A 15,663-nucleotide genomic window follows, 5' to 3' on the forward strand; every position below is an offset into this window, starting at 1 on the left:
ATGCATGTGGGCACAGAAATACAGGTGTGCCCAAAAAGACATGTGCACGCAAAACCATCAAGCATGTGTGCCCCTTAAGACTGCTGCATGCGCATACAAAAATGCACATGCATGCACAGAAAACAGACACAGGGATGTCTAACAAGGCACACACATGCACAAACTCCTGCATGCATGTGCAAAACCATGCGTGCATGCACAAAAACACCACCCATGTGTACACACAAAGCACAACCCGGCATGCACACAACCACCCAGGCATGCACTGAAATACTCAGACATGCATGCGCCGCCCTGTGTTTGCACCCTGCCTGCAAAATATGAAAGAGAAATGCTGGGGGGAGGCTATTTTGGGATGGAGGATGCTGTCGGCAGCAGGATGGTGCCCTCTAATGGCTGTGGATTTCCTTTTGGGGATGCTGGGCGTGCATCCCGGCAAGGAAAAAGCATCCCCTGCACCTCCCTTTGGTTAAATTAATCAAATTTAAATGAAAAAGAGTTAAGAAATAAGGGTGGATAAAGTGAAGAGTGAGAGGGGTGTACACAATGACGTCATTTATTTAAACATTTACTCCAAGAAATATAAAAAAAAAAAAAAAACAAAACCAAACATGAAGAAGACAATTACAGCACTAACCCAGGACCCTCTGCTAAAGGACGAGCTGTTCCCAGATCCTCGTGGTTTAGGATTATTTTCTTTCTCGAGCCTCCTCCTTTGCTCGCCCGTGGCCGGGACAGGGTGGCCGATGGGGGAGAAGTTTAATCAGGCTAAAATTATTTTGCTGGAAGGCAGGATGAACCGAAATGATGCTTTTCGGGGGGGGGGTGTGTGTGTGTAAAAGTGGGGGTTTGGTGATTTTTCCACCCCATCTTTTACTGAGGCTGCGGCATCTGCTTGTGCTGCAACTCCAAAAAACCCTAATATTGCTAAAAAAGCGGAATATTTTACTTTTCCACCCAGCTGCTCTCCCTGTCCTGGATATTTTCTCTCTAACACACCCCAAAAAAACCCCAAAATAACCCCCAACCCCAAGCAAATTAAGAAAAAAAACCCAACCCACCCTTTTTTTTTACTGCGAAACAACCCAAACGGGCGCGAATGCGGCAACCACCGCCCCCGAGCACCCAGCGCGACCCGTCAGGGAGAGCAGAAAGGACTTAAAAAAATCAGTATTTCAAAACAAACCCTAAAAATTTTGAAAGAAAAATAAAAAAAATCACCCTTGGGTTGCGTGAAGGCAGAGCTGGGCTCTGCTCGATAAAGGCACCTCGTTTCTCCAGCACAGTGCACAGCGTTGTAGGAGGGACTTTGGGCTGATAACCAGGCAGAAATAATTAATAATAATTAAAAACAAATCAAGAATAATTCCAAGAAAAAGCTTACGCGATGCTTTAGGGCTCCCCTCTTCATACCTGAGATCTCCCTGGGGTGGGCGAGGGCTGCGATAGCGGCGAGGGGAGCCCCAAAATGATGCTGGGGATGGGTTTGGCCCTTGGGGATGTGGGATGACATCCGTATCCTGAATCCCTCTGGGAAAAGGGATGCTGGGGGGCAGGGGGACCCCCAAAATTATAGCACCCAAAGTGGGGGGTATTTGGGAAAAATGCCAAAAAATTGGAATATTGAGGAAAAAGAGATGTTTTGCAGCTGCTCTTCAGGTCCCCAGTTTCACCCCAAGCCTGCAGCCAGGGATGTTTGCGGCTGGGAAAAGGGGAAATAATAAAAAGCAATGCAGAAAAATACAAATAAAGTCAAAATAATTCAAATCATAACCCCCCAAAATTAAGCCTGGATGTGCCAAAAGATCCTGCTACGGTCGGGAACTCAACAAGCCATGGGGGGAAAGGGAGTGTGAAATAAAAAAAAAAACCCCAAGGCTTTGGAAATGGGAGAACAGGTAGTTAAAACCGCGGCTGGCTTGGAAAAGCGGGGTTTGGGGGGGGGGTCCCGGCGAACGGGGGAGCCCCTCAGATGGTGCGGGGGTTGTACTCGGGCAACTTGCGGAGCTTCTCTTTCTCAGCGTCGGTCTCGTCGCGGGCGATGACCAGCGAGTGGGCATAGCCCATGGCCACCTGGGATGGGGCAGAGTGGGGAAACTGAGGCACGAGACCATGCCCTGCTGCTTTCCTCCCCCCGCTCCCCACAACCTTTCTTTTCATCCAGGACCATGTTTGAGCACCCCATGGGTGTGATGAGTTGTGTACGGCCCCAGCCACCGTATTTAGGTCAGTGGCCCCCCCTCCAGCACCACTCACCTGCTCCGTGTAGATCCCATCCAGGGTCTTCACCTCTTGGGCAGCCGTCGAGGATTTGGGTTTGTGGTCCCCGTAGCCCTGCCAAGCGCATCCCATGGAGCGGGGTGGGGGGAAACCAGTGTGGAGGGGGGGGGGGGGGGTTGGCAAGCAGCCGGTTCCTGCCACTAGGAGCTGCCAGAGGGGTCTGGGGTGTCAAGAGGTTGGGGGTTCCCAGTAAATCCATCTTACCAGTTCCCCGAAGGTAGGCGAGGGACCCCAGCTGATGGTGCTCTCGTCCGCCGCCACGATGATGCTGCTCTTCCTGCAGTGGGGTGCAAGGCAGGGTGACCCTGTGCCCCCACCCCCCACCCCATAGGTGGCTGCACCCCAAAACACCAGGAAATTGGGGTGGTTTTTTGTTTGGTTTTTTTTTGGGGGGGGGGGGGGGCGGGGCAGTGGGGCTTGGACTTACCCACAGGCCAGGCTGCGGATTTTCCAGCCGCAGAGGTCCTGCACGGCTTTGGGGTACATGGTGGACTCCCGGGAGGTGTTGGTGGCACCCCAAAAAAACAAGCCGCCTGCAAGCCCCCCGACATGATGCGTCAAGCTCCAGCACCCCCCCGGCATCCCCTAAAACCCCCAAATAACACCCAAATCCCGACCTGTCTCGCTGACGGCAAAGGAGCACGTGTAGCCGGCGTAAATCTGCGCCGCCCCGCGCCCCGGGAAGTCGAAGAGCTTCACCAGCCGAGGCACCATCTCGTCCTTCTGCTCGGCATGGCCCAGCCGCCCGTAGCCCCCAAACCCCCAGGAGAAAACGCGCTTCTGCGAGTCCAGGACGAGCTGGGGATGGAGAAACGCCCCCCCCCCCACCACCCATGAGCAGCTGAGACCCGACCAGCTTGTTGCAGGGAAAACCGCAGCGGCCGCCATAAACGGCATCGATTGCGGTGCGTATCGCAAATGCTACATGCACGCTGCAAGTATTTATCCTTAAATGCACCCTGCAAGTCTTCAGCCTTAAAGCAAACCTCAGTCCTTAAATGCAGGCTGCAAGACTCTATCCTTAAATGCAGGCTGCAAATATGTAGTCTTAAATGCACGGCGCAACTATTTATCCTTAAACGCATGCTGCAAATCTCTATCCTGAAATGCAACACTGCAAGTATTTATTCTTAAACGCATCCTGCAAATCTGTGTCCTTAAATGCACTCTGCAAATCTTCAGCCTTAAAGGCATGCAGCAAACCTCAATCCTTACATGCAGGCTGCAAGACTCTACCCTTAAATGCAGGCTGCAAATCTGTAGTCTTAAATGCACGGCACAAGTATTTATCCTGATATACATGCTGCAAATCACTATTGTAAAATGCACGCTGCAAGTATTTATCCTTAAATGCACCCTGCAAACCTTCAGCCTTAAAGGCATGCAGCAAACCTCAATCCTTACATGCAGGCTGCAAGACTCTATCCTTAAATGCAGGCTGCAGATCTGTAGTCTTAAATGCACAGCACAAGTATTTATCCTGATACGCACACTGCAGATCTCTTATCCTGAAATGCAACGCTGCAAGTATTTATCCTTATATACACAATGCAAATCTCCATCCCTAAATGCACGCTGCAAATCTCTACACTTACATGCATGCTGCAAAACTTTACCCTTAAATGCGTCCTGCAAATCTCAATCCTTAAATACACACTGCAAATATTTAGCCTTACATGCACGATGCAAACTTCAATCCTTAGAAATGCATGCCGCAGATCTTATCCTCAACACAGGCGCTGCAAAACTTCACCCTTAAAATGCACGCTGCAAATGTTCTGACATGCACACTGCAACGTGTGCATTAAAAATGCATGCTGCAAATTTTAATCCTTAAATGCACCCTGCAGATCTTTGCCCTGACGTGCACCCTGCGAACACCCGCACCCTGCAAACGTTCAGCCTGACATGCACGCTGCAAACCTTCCTGCATTCACGCACACCGCTATTTGCAAATAACTGAACACAAGGCGCCGCCGGCCGCGCGTACCGTGTGGTTGGCCCCGCACGCCACGTCCCGCACCACCACGTTGGGGACAGGCAGGATCTGCCCATCTTTGGTCTTCTCGATGAAGATGGCCACGCGGCGCGGCACCAGCTCGCAGTCGTACTCTATCCGCTGCGCCCGGGCGATGAATTTCCCATCGGAATTATGCCCTGCGGACAAGCAACAGGATGAAAACGGGGTGCCCTCCCCCACACTTTGCACCCCACTAGTCCCACGTCACCTGCAGAAATCCCCTCTCCCCTCGCAACCCCCTTTTTATTTGCAGCTCCCACCCCGCCACTTTTCCTGGAGGTAAAGGGGAGGGATGCTCTCGTCACTCAGATGTGGAAACTGAGGCAGGGAAATTCCACTCACCACCACCCCCCAACCCCGTAATACCTCAAAATTGCAGCAAAACACCCCAAAACAGCACCGTACCCAGCTGCCCGTACTCGGGGCACCCAAAGGAGTAGAGGTTTCCTTTGCAATCCATGATCATGCTGAATTCAGCCCCGCAGGCCAGCTTGGTGATGGGCTGCCCATTGTACATGATCTGCAGAAAAAGGGGTAAAAAATAGAGGAAAAAGGCAAAAAAGCTGAATTTCCCAGGGGAACCCCCAAAATCCTCAGATCTGGGGGTTTATTTTCAATTCTTGCATTTTTCTTTTCCCACCGCAGCTGCACATGAAGCCCTCCCTGAGAGGGATGCTCGGGAGTTCCTAAAGGGGTTTGGGCTCTGCTAGGGATTTTTTTCAAGGAGAAACCCCCAAATCTGTTGGTTTTTTCACTCAAACCACACGAGGGGAAGGACGGAAAGGAGCAGTGATACCTGCGTGGGGCTGGGCACGGCATCCGTCTGGTTCCCCAGCCCCAGCTGCCCCATTTTATTCTCCCCAAAGGCGAACACCGAGCCACTCTCTGCAATGCAATAAGGAAAAAAAAAAAAAGATGTTTGGGGGCAAAATGGGCTGATTTCAGATAATTTGCTTAAAATGTCAGGTTTCCCCCCCCCCCTCATACCTGTAAGGGCCAGGGTGTGATTACGGCCGCAGGCTGCCAGCACGATGGCTTCGCCCCCCAGCACCTCGATGAGCTTCGGCGCTTCCACCCGCTTCGTGTCCCCGTGTCCCAGCTGCCCTTTTTCATTGCGACCTAGCCCAAAATCGCCAGGTTTTGCAGCAAAATGGGAGGATGAAGCCTCCTGGCATCAGGCTACCAGGTGGCCAGAGGGTTTTTTGGGGGTGCCAGCCCCCCTTGTCGCTCACCCCAGCTCCAGAGCTTGCCCTCGGTGGTGATGAGCAGGCTGTGAGCGGCGCAGGGTCCCGAAACCACGCTCCGCACCTGAATACCTGAGAGACACCCGTACCTGTGCGGCCCCCACAAGTTCTGGCCCAGATTTCGATAGGCAACTGTATTGAAAAAAAAAAAACCCACAACCCCCAGATTAATGCAAAAATTAATTTGGCATCAATGCATCAAAAATCAACAGAAAAAAAAATAATCAGCGGCATATCAACACATCCAGAAGAAGCAGCGCCCGTGTGTTGCTTTGCAGATCTGGCACACTCCAAGTTCTGACCCAGATTACGATGTGCAACTGCAACCCCCTTCCCCAATTAATCAATAAAAAAAATAATTAAACACAAAGGCTTAGAAATAATTAGGAAAATGAACAGCCTATAAATGCATCAAAAAGCAGTGGCGCGTTTTGTTTTGCTTTGCAGGAAGCCCAGCGCCCCCCAAGTTCTGGCCCAGATTACCATATCCAACTGTAACTCCCCCCCAATTAATTAGAAAAGGTAATTAAATATAAATGCATCAAGAATAAGGAGAAAAACTAACGAAATAAAAATGCATCAAAAATAAGCAGCGCATGTATTTTGCTTTGCAGCAGATCCGGCGCTCCCCAGGTGCTGGCCCAGATTATGCTACGCAACTGCAAAAAAGCTCCTCCAAAAATATGAATAATAAAAATAAAATATAAAAGCATTAAAAATAAGCAGAAGAAATTAATTAAAGGCACCAAAATTAAGCAATGTGTTAATTTTGCTTCGCAGGAGATCCAGCACACCCCGTACCCCAAGTTCTGGCCCAGATTACAATACCCAACTGCAACCCTCCCAGTATTATTAACTAAAAATTAGAAATGCCTAAAAATAAGCAGAGGATTTAGTTAAATATAAACGCATCAAAAATAAGCAGCGCTTTTAGGTTGCTTTACGGGAGTCCCCGTGTCCCCCGCATCCCAGATCATGATATGCAACTGGTTAAAAAAAAAAACAAAAACCAAACCAAGAAAAATTAATTAATAATAATTAAAAAAATTAATTAGAAGTGGAAAGGGCGGCCGGTTTCGGGGTGCAGGAGCCCCGCGCCCCTCACCTTGCTGCTTAGGCACTTCTTTGCGGCCGATCAAGTCCCAGTTGGTGGCCCCGAAGATGAGGAGCTGCCCCCGGCACTTGGCGCCCTCGAGTTTCTGCAAGGAGCCGCGACACCATCAGCCACGCGGGGGGACGGGGGACAAGGGGGGCATGGGGGACACGGGGGGCATGGGGGACACGGGGGGCATTCGGGGCATGGGGGACACGGGGTGTGTGGGGGATACTGGGGATGTGAGACATGGGGGATAGTGGGGATGCTGGGGGCACAGGGGACATCAGGGACACGGGGGACACTGGGGGCATGGGGGACTCTGGGGGTGTGAGGGATATTGGGGATGTGGGAGACACGGGCGATACTGGGGATGTGGGGGATATGGGGGGCATGGGGACACTGAGGATGTGGGGGACATCAGGGACATTGGGGACACTGGGGGTGTGGGGGACATGGAGGACACCAGGGACGCTGCGGGTGTGGGGGATATTGGGGATACCAGGGACACTGGGGACATGGGGGATACTGGGGACACAGGGTGTGCAGGATACTGGGAACGTGCGGGACATCAGGGACACGGGGGCCACTGGGGGCATGGGGGCCACTGGGGATGTGGGGGACATGGAGCACTTGGGGGACACTGGGGATGTGGGGGGGCAGCAGGGTGGAGGGGGGGTCCCTGATTGCACACCCCAACATTGCAGCTATTGCTTGCACGGGGTCAAAAGTCCCGCCCCTGCCCCCCCCCAAAAAGCCCAAAATGGGTCAATTGCAAAAAAAAAAAAACCCAACCAAAAAGGGGCTGGGATTTCACCTTGGCAGGACACAGGGCAAAAAGGGGGGCTGGAAAAGAGGGGGGACTGCTCCCCGCCCCCCCCCCCCCCCCCCCCATTTATGGTAGCGGGATGGAGCTGGGGGGAGTAATTGAGGGGTGCGATGGGGTGAAACTTTGGGGGGGGGCGATGAAATGGCTCAGTAAGGGGGGGCCAGGCGGGAGCACCGCGATGGGGTGCAATGTTGGGGGTACAGTTTGGGGGTACGCGGGGGGCCGGGGGCATGCAGCAGAGGGGCGCGTTAAGGGGGTGCATTAGGGGAATGAAATGAGGCGCTGCATTACTGGGGCGCAGCGGGGTGCAATAAAGGGGTGCAAGGGGGGGGCAACTGGGGGGGAATTGTGGGGTACATTGAGGGGTGCAAGGGGGGTGCAACTGGGGACACATGCAAGGGGGGTGCAATGGGGGGGTTCAGTGAGGGGTGCAATTAGGGGGTACCCTGGGGGGGTTGCACTGGGGGTGCGATGGGGGGTACATCAGGGGGTGCATTAGGGGAGGGCAGTAAGGGGGTGCAGCGGGGGGGCTGCATTAGGGGGTACAAGGGGTGGGTGCAAGGGGAGGTGCAGTGGGGGGTGTATTGCGGGTACAAAGGGGGGGCTGCGGGGGGGTGCAAGGGGGTGTTGCATTAGGGGGTGCAAAGGGGGGGTGCATTGGGGGTTATTAGGTGGTGTGCAAGGGGGGCTGCACTGGGGGTGCATTGGGAATTTTATTAGGGGTGTCAGGGGGTTGCAATGGGGGTGCAAGGGGAGTTGCATTGTGGGGTGCAGGGGGGTACAGGGGGTGCATCAGAGGTTGCATTAGGGGACGTGGGGGGTTGTTATGGGGTGCAGGGGGTGTGCATTAGAGGTTGCATGGGGGTGCACTGGCATGTGGGGGGGCATTATGGGGTGCGGGGGATGCAGTAGAGGTTGCATTGTGAGGTGGGGGGGGTGCACAGGAGTGCAAGGGGTGCATTCGGGGGTGCGGGGGGGTGCAGGGAGGGTGCATTACAGGTTGCATTAGGGGGTGCATTAGTGAGTGTGTGGGGTGCAGCAGAGGTTGCATTGGGGGTGCGGGGGAGTGCAAGGGGATGCATTATGGGGTGCAGGGGGTGCAGTAGAGGTTGCATTATCGGGTGCAGGGGGTTCAGGGGATGCTGCAGAGGTTGCATTATGGGGTGCAGGGGGGTGCAGGGGGTGCAGTAGAGGCTGCATTATGGGGTGCAGGGGGTGTAGCAGAGGTTGCATTATGGGGTGCATGGGGATTCAGCAGAGGCTGCATTATGGGGTGCAGGGGGGTGCAGCAGAGGTTGCATTATGGGGTCCGGGGGGTGCATGAGAGGTTGCATTATAGGGTGCGGGGGGTGCAGTAGAGGTTGCATTATGGGGTGCAGGGGGGTGCAGGGGGTGCAGCAGAGGTTGCATTATGGGGTGCGGGGGGTGCAGCAGAGGTTGCATTATGGGGTGTGGGGGGTGCAGTAGAGGTTGCATTATGGGGTGCAGGGGGGTGCAGGGGGTGCATTAGAGGTTGCATTATGGGGTGTGGGGGGTGCATTAGAAGGTGCATTATGGGGGGCGGGGGGTGCAGCAGAGGTTGCATTATGGGGGGCGGGGGGTGCATTAGAAGGTGCACTATGGGGTGCAGGGGGTGCAGCAGAGGTTGCATTATGGGGGGCGGGGGGTGCAGCAGAGGTTGCATTATGGGGTGCATTAGAGGTTGCGTTAGGGGGTGCGGGGGGTGCATTCCGGGGCGCGGGGGTGCAGGGGGCGCATCCCCCCCGCCCCGCTCACGATGCGCTCCTTGCTGTGCTCGGGCTCGCAGATGACGACGCTCTGTCCCCGGGCCGCTCCGCCGCCCGCCGCGCCGGGCCTGCCGGGCCGCCTCCCGCCGGGGCTGCCGGGGCTGCCGGGCCGCGCCCGCCGCTCGCGGGGCGCCTCGTCCTCGCTGCTGCCGCCGCTGCTCCCGCCGCGCTCCGCCCGCCGCCGCCGCGCTCCCGCCACCGCCACCGCTCCCGCCGCCGCCGCCGCGCCGGGCCGCCGCCGCCCCGCTGCCGCCCCCGGGCCCGGGCCCGCGTCCCAGGGCGGCCCCGCCGCCTTCCTCCGGGGCATGGCGCCTGGGCACAGCGCGCCGTCACCGCCCGGCCGCGCCGGGGGGGCCGGGGCAAGGGGGACCCCCCGCCCCCGGCCCGGCCCGGCGGGGGGAGCGAGTGCTACGGGGGAAGCCGGGGGTGGGTGGGGGGTGCAAAGGGGGGGGCTTTGCAAAGGGGGGGTTGTATGGGGACGGTTTGCAAAGGGGGGGTGCAAAGGGGGGGGCTTTGCAAAGGGGGGGTTGTATGGGGACGGTTTGCAAAGGGGGGGTGCAAAGGAGGGGTTTGCAAAGGGGGGGTTGTATGGGGACGGTGTGCAAAGGGGGGTGCAAAGGGGGATGGGGGTTTGCAAAGGGGGGGTTGTATGGGGACGGTTTGCAAAGGGGGGTTTCAAAGGGGGGACTGCAAAGGGGGGGTTTGCAAAGTGGGGGTGCAAAGGGGGGGTTGTATGGGGACGGTTTGCAAAAGGGGGGGGTGCAAAGGGGGGGGTGCATGGGGACGGTTTGCAAAGGGGGGGTGCAAAGGGGGGTTTGTAAAGAAGGGGTGCAAAGGGGGGGCTGAAAGGGGTGAGTTTGCAAAGGGGGGCATGGGGGGCTGTATGGGGACGGTTTGCAAAGGGGGGTTACAAAGGGGGGGCATGGGGGGTTACAAAGGGGCTTGCAAAGGGGGGGTTGGAAAATGGGGTGCGAAGGGGGTGTTGGAAATGTGGGGTTGCAAAGCGAGGGGTCGCAAACGGGGGATTGCGGGGGGGGCTGGAAAAGTGGGGGTGCAGAGGGCTGGTGTAGGGGGGTACACGGGGGGGTTGCGCAGAGACCTTTTGAAAAGGGGGGGGGTCGGACGGGGGGGTTACAAAGGGGCTATTTGCGGAGGGTTGCAAACGAGGGGGTGTAAAGGGGGTTTCGCGGGGGGGGGGGGGAGGGGGGTTGCACGGCAAGCAAACGGCCCGGAGCCACGAAGCCCGCCCCCCCTCCCGGGAAGGGGTCGGGGATCCCCCACCCTTCGCACCCCCGCACCCCCACACCTGCCCGCTCGTGCTCCCGCTGCCTCCGGCCTTTATTTGCTTGTTGCGGGGGGGGGGAGCTTTTTTTTTTTTTTTTTTTTTTTTTTTGCTTGGGGAGGGGGGATAATATTTTGGGGGGGGGTGGAAAAAAAATCCCAGCCCCCTACGCGGCTGGGGCCTCCCCCCCCATCCATCTCCCTCCATGCCTCCCCCCCCCCTTTTTTTTTTTTTAATTTCCCCTTGATTATTGCTGGGAAACAATGGGATCTCTGTCTGCCCCCATTACACCACGTGGATCCGCCTTCCTTCTCCTTTTTTTTTTTTTTTTTTTTTTTTAAGGCATTTTAAGCCCCCCCCATCTCCTTTTCCCCTCCTCCTCCTCCCCCCCTTCCCTACCTCCCCCCCCCCCCCCCTCCCCCCCCCATTGCAAACCTGATTTTAAGGCGAAGGGTGCAGCATAAAGAAAGCAACAACTCGGGGCCTTTGCAATATTTTTGGTGGTGTTTCCTGTTGCAGAAAAAAGGAGGTAATTTTTTTTTTTTTTTTCCCTTTCCTCCCTGAGCGCCCACCCACCAGATGCACTTAAAATGTAAATATGAGCCGCCAGAACAAATGCTACAATACAAAACAGAAACACATGTATGGGCAGGAAAGGCGGGGGGGGGGGGGGTGGTGTTTAAAAAAAATTTTTTTTAAAAAAAAAGGCATCATCCTGCTTTGCAAAGGAAGAGGCTGCAAAGTCCGGCTCGGCACCCACAGCTCCATCTTTAGGACGGGAAGACTCGGGGAAGGGTGAGAGCAACGCGAAGAGGCTCAGAGTGGGGGTGGGGTGTGCACGCGCTCCCCTGCTTCCCAAAGGATTTGTTAAAATTTTTTAATTCTTTTTTTTTTTTTTTTTTAATGGCCGAGGAAAAGGCGCTGCTTCTTGCACAGGAGAATTAGGCTTTTTTTGCAAGAGCGAAAACGCGCCCCTGGTTGCAAAGGGGTTTCTTCCCCCTGCAAGGAATAAATGCACATGCTGCCTGGGTTGCAAAGGGATTCTTTCCCAAGAAATAAATGCACATGCTGCCTGTATTGCAAAAGGATTTATTTCTCAAGAAATAAATGCACATCCTGCCTTTATTGCAACGTGTGTGTGTGGGGTGTCCCAGGAAATGAATGCACATATTGCCTGTATTGCAAAGGGATTCTTTCCCAAGAAACAAATGCACATGCTGCCTTTAATGCAAAGGATTTATTTCCCAAGAAATAAATGCACATATTGCCTTCAATGCAAAGGGATGTTTCCCCAGGAAATAAATGCACATGCTGCCTTTATTGCAAGGGTTTATTTCCCAAGAAATAAATGCACATCCTACCTTCAATGCAAAGGGATTTTTTTCCGAAGAAATAAATGCACATACTGCCTTTATTGCAAAGTGGTGGGTTTTTTTCCCCAGGAAATAAATGCGCATATTGCCTTTAATGTGAACAGGTTTTTTCCCAAGAAATAAATGCGCATACTGCCTTTATTGCATAGAGTTGTTGCAAAGGAAAGGTGCGCTCCTTCCCCTTACTGCAAAGCAAGATTTTTGAGGGAGCAAAGTCACGCTCCCTTTCTTGCAAAGCAAGTTTTATTGCAGTGGGAAGGTTGACTTAATCCCCCCCCCCCAAAGAAATATTTTTTTTTTTGGCAGGAAGGAAAACGTGCTCACTCTCCTTATTGCAGATTTATTTTTTTTTTACCAGAACATTCCCTTTATTGCAAAGAGAGATGCTGCAGGAGGGGAAGATGGGTGCGTTTGCCCTGACCTTCCTTGGCAGCTTCAGTTTTGGTGTCTCCATCTTGTGCAGGCACGCCGGGATGTGATGCATGTGCAATAAGTGATGCAACTGCAACGTGTGGTGCATTTGCAGTTTGTGATCCACATGCAACGTGTGATGCATTTGTAGTTTGTGATCCACATGCAACGTGTGATGCATTTGCAGTTTGTGATCCACATGCAACGTGTGATGCATTTGCAGTTTGTGATCCATTTGCAACGCGTGATGCATTTGCAATTTGTGATCCATGTGCAATGTGATGCATTTGCAATTTGTGATCCATTTTGCAATTTGTGATCCATGTGCAACGTGTGATGCATTTGCAGTTTGTGATCCATTTGGAGCATGATGCTTTTGCAATGTGTGATGCATTTACAGTTTGTGATCCATGTGCAATGTGATGCATTTGCAATTTGTGATCCATTTGCAACGTGGGGACCCGTTCCCATGGGATACTGGTGGGTGCCATATGCCACCCCCCACCCCCACCCACCCCAAAATGCCCAACTGCTGGCAAACCCCTGTTGTTATTTAAGAAAAATAACCCCCTAGGTGGTTAAAAAAAAAATAAATCTATTACTTACGGAATCATCCACAAAGCATCTCAGCTCAGCGACCTCCCGTCCTGCCCATGCTCCAGCTGGATTTGGGAGAGGAAGGAGCGGGGAGGGGGAACTCAGTTTAATTAGGGATTTTCCATGATTCCGGTAGGAACGTGATGTCATTGAAACTCTGCCAGCGCTGGAACGTGGCCAGTTGTCCCTAAAAATGTGTATTTTTTTGCCCCCCCCCCCCCCCCCCCCCAATGCCTGCTGGGTTGTATGGCGTGGATGGGAAGATTTCAAGGTGATCCTGGCAGGTTGCGTCAGGCTGTGGGTTAAACTGGTTTTTCCCTGGATAAAGGAAAAACTGGTCTTACCTGTTAATTCCCAAGGGTGTCTGGGATGGGGAGCGGCTCACCTGGGATAACCTTGGCCTTGCTTTGCCTTCCCCAACCGGGATCTGGCCGCGGGGTTTGCATCCCCGGCCAATGATATTTGGGGGTTCCCCAGGGACTGTGCTTTGGGATGCGCTCCCAGGGATTGGAAAAGGGGGGTTGCAGCAAGACCCTCTGCAAAAATCCCTCTGTCCTGGGGAGAGGGTGGCTTTGGGTGCAGCATGGGAATGGAGGCTGGGGGTGTTTGCATGGAGCAAAAACCGGCTGGTGCATCCGGCGTGAGATTTGCTGCAATAAATGCAAATCCCTTTTCCTGCTGCCTTTGCAGCCCGGTTGCACTGCTGGAGCCTTGTAGGAAGTTGCTGATGCTCTGGGAGGCGATTTATCCTCCGGGTGAAGGGTACGTTAAACTTTCCCAAGCCTTTAGTCCAAGGGAAAGGGGAATGTGAGGTCTGGTTTGCCTCGGGACGTCGCAGGCAGAAGGGGCTTCAGGAGGGTTTTGTTACCAAGATCCCGGTTTTGCTGAGAATTGTGTTACAAGGAGATGTGGAAGCAGCAAGGGCTGAGCTAAAAAACGCATGCATGCCTTGCGAGCTTGTACCCACGTACCTTGCAGGCGGGTTCATGCATCTCTGAGGAGATTTTGTTCGGGAGACCAGGGAGCAAAAGCAGCTCAGCTGCCCTCCTGCATCCCTGCGCGATGCACCAAGAGGGCCGGTATCTGCACCCAGCGTTTGTAAGGCTGCCGTGATGCCACAGACGGCAGCTTTGGATGCCTCCCCGCAAGGTCTTTCCAAAAATACTCTGGAGAATTTGGGACACCTTTTGGAAAAAGGTTTCCCACAGCTTTCCCAGGGAGGATGCCAGCAGAGGGCATCCCTGGCCTGGCTCCATCACCTCAATTACATAGCTACCCATAAATACATATATACGCACACCCATGGAATGGTTATATTTAAATATTTTTCACATATATATATTTAAATAAATGCCCTCCCTCTGTGCACATCCCACCTATCCCATATCATGCAGAAGCACATGGTGTGCTTCTACAGATACTTAAATGCCAAATATTTAAAGTTCCTTGAAAAAGTTTCAGTTCACGCCCATAAAAACAGGTTGATTGAGTTCCTGTTGCATTTTATATGTTGTGAAGCTTTACAGGGAGGGTGTAAATGTGCACAGGGTGGAGATTTAATTTTTTGGTGGGGCAGGGTTTTGCTTGGGGTTTGCATTTTAAACCAGGCGGTGGTGGCTTTTGCAGGGGGTGTTGCAGGATGAGGCTAGCTGGGCTGGATCAGCATTGTTAGGAGGGAAGGAGGCGGCTGCTTATTGAAGGGCTGAGCATGGGTGTAAGCTGTTTGCTTGCCCAAATGTCCTCTCCTGGAGGGGTGAAGGTCTGGATCCTTGAAGCACACACACACACAAATCCTCTGGCAGGTGGGATTAAGGTGCTGTGACCACGGGTGGGTGACCCCAGCCAGCCACGTGCATCCCCAATCCTTTGTGGGTGAATAAAACCAGGTGGATGGACTTTTTTTTTTTTTTTTTTTTTTTTGGCTAAATGGAGGGTGTCCTGCATGCAAGCAGGAGGTGCATGGCATCCCTTCGAAGCAAGGAGCTGGAAAAGCATCCTTAACTCTTGCAGGTGTTGGCAACCCTGCTGCAAACATGCAGCCCTGCAAGGTCGGGGGGCCTCTTGGCTGAGTGCTGCAGCCAGGACCCCCCTTGGCTTGCAGGGGAGATGATCTGTAGGGCATTGTTTTAGTTTTAATCTCTTTTTCTTGAGAATTTATTTATTCTGGGGGGGTGTTTCAGCTCCCAGTACCCCAGGGTAGCCCAGCCCTGCTGACGCCGGCACCCAGCCCTGGCTGAGTCAGTGCTGCGGGCACGCTGGGCACCGCACCAGTGCCAACACGCCGGCCACCGTCAAGGAAATCTCTTGTTCCTCCTATTTTTAATTAGCACAGGGTGAGTTTTTTGGGGCTGGGGGCACCCTATGGGTGCCAGGGAGGGCAATACTCCGGGGTGCATTGGTGCACCCTTGCCAGGGGGTTTGCACATCACTTTTGAGTGCTCTGTGTGTGCAATTCGGGGGTGGTGGTGCATAAACTCACCCCCTTTGCCAATGCAACGGGGCCAGAAAACCATTTAATCACCGGCTCACTGGGACGGTTAGCGCTATACATCTGTGCGGACGTATGGCTGTACCATATAGAGCTGGCTGTGGGGCTGATGTCCCCCACCGGGGGGGGTGCTGCGACCTTTCCACGTGGTGCTGCGTGCGCCCCATGGATGCGTTTCTGCTTGGCTGGTGCAAAGGCAAGTGCAAGGGGGGGTGCTTTGGGTGCTCCTGGCTCAGCACCCTGCAAAGGGGGGGGTGCT

At 54.0% G+C, this 15,663-nt stretch overlaps 1 protein-coding gene across 1 annotated transcript; it reads right to left on the bottom strand.

The window, feature by feature from the left end:
* Nucleotides 1–540: 540 nt before the first annotated feature.
* RCC2 (regulator of chromosome condensation 2) lies at nucleotides 541–11,202 on the bottom strand. The gene is made up of 13 exons (XM_056332133.1): nucleotides 10,971–11,202; nucleotides 9,243–9,565; nucleotides 6,650–6,743; nucleotides 5,533–5,676; nucleotides 5,288–5,419; nucleotides 5,097–5,185; nucleotides 4,706–4,820; nucleotides 4,271–4,437; nucleotides 2,898–3,078; nucleotides 2,708–2,813; nucleotides 2,485–2,557; nucleotides 2,257–2,334; nucleotides 541–2,073 (listed from the first exon to the last, which is right to left on the bottom strand). Exons 2-13 carry the CDS (start codon nucleotides 9,558–9,560, stop codon nucleotides 1,969–1,971), a joined length of 1,602 nt encoding a protein of 533 aa, XP_056188108.1. The 5' UTR covers nucleotides 9,561–9,565; nucleotides 10,971–11,202; the 3' UTR covers nucleotides 541–1,968.
* Between the last annotated feature and the right edge of the window lie 4,461 nt (nucleotides 11,203–15,663).

The sequence above is a fragment of the Falco biarmicus genome, chromosome 3 (genome assembly GCF_023638135.1).
Source record: "Falco biarmicus isolate bFalBia1 chromosome 3, bFalBia1.pri, whole genome shotgun sequence".
In the NCBI taxonomy this organism is placed as follows: Eukaryota; Metazoa; Chordata; class Aves; order Falconiformes; family Falconidae; genus Falco; species Falco biarmicus.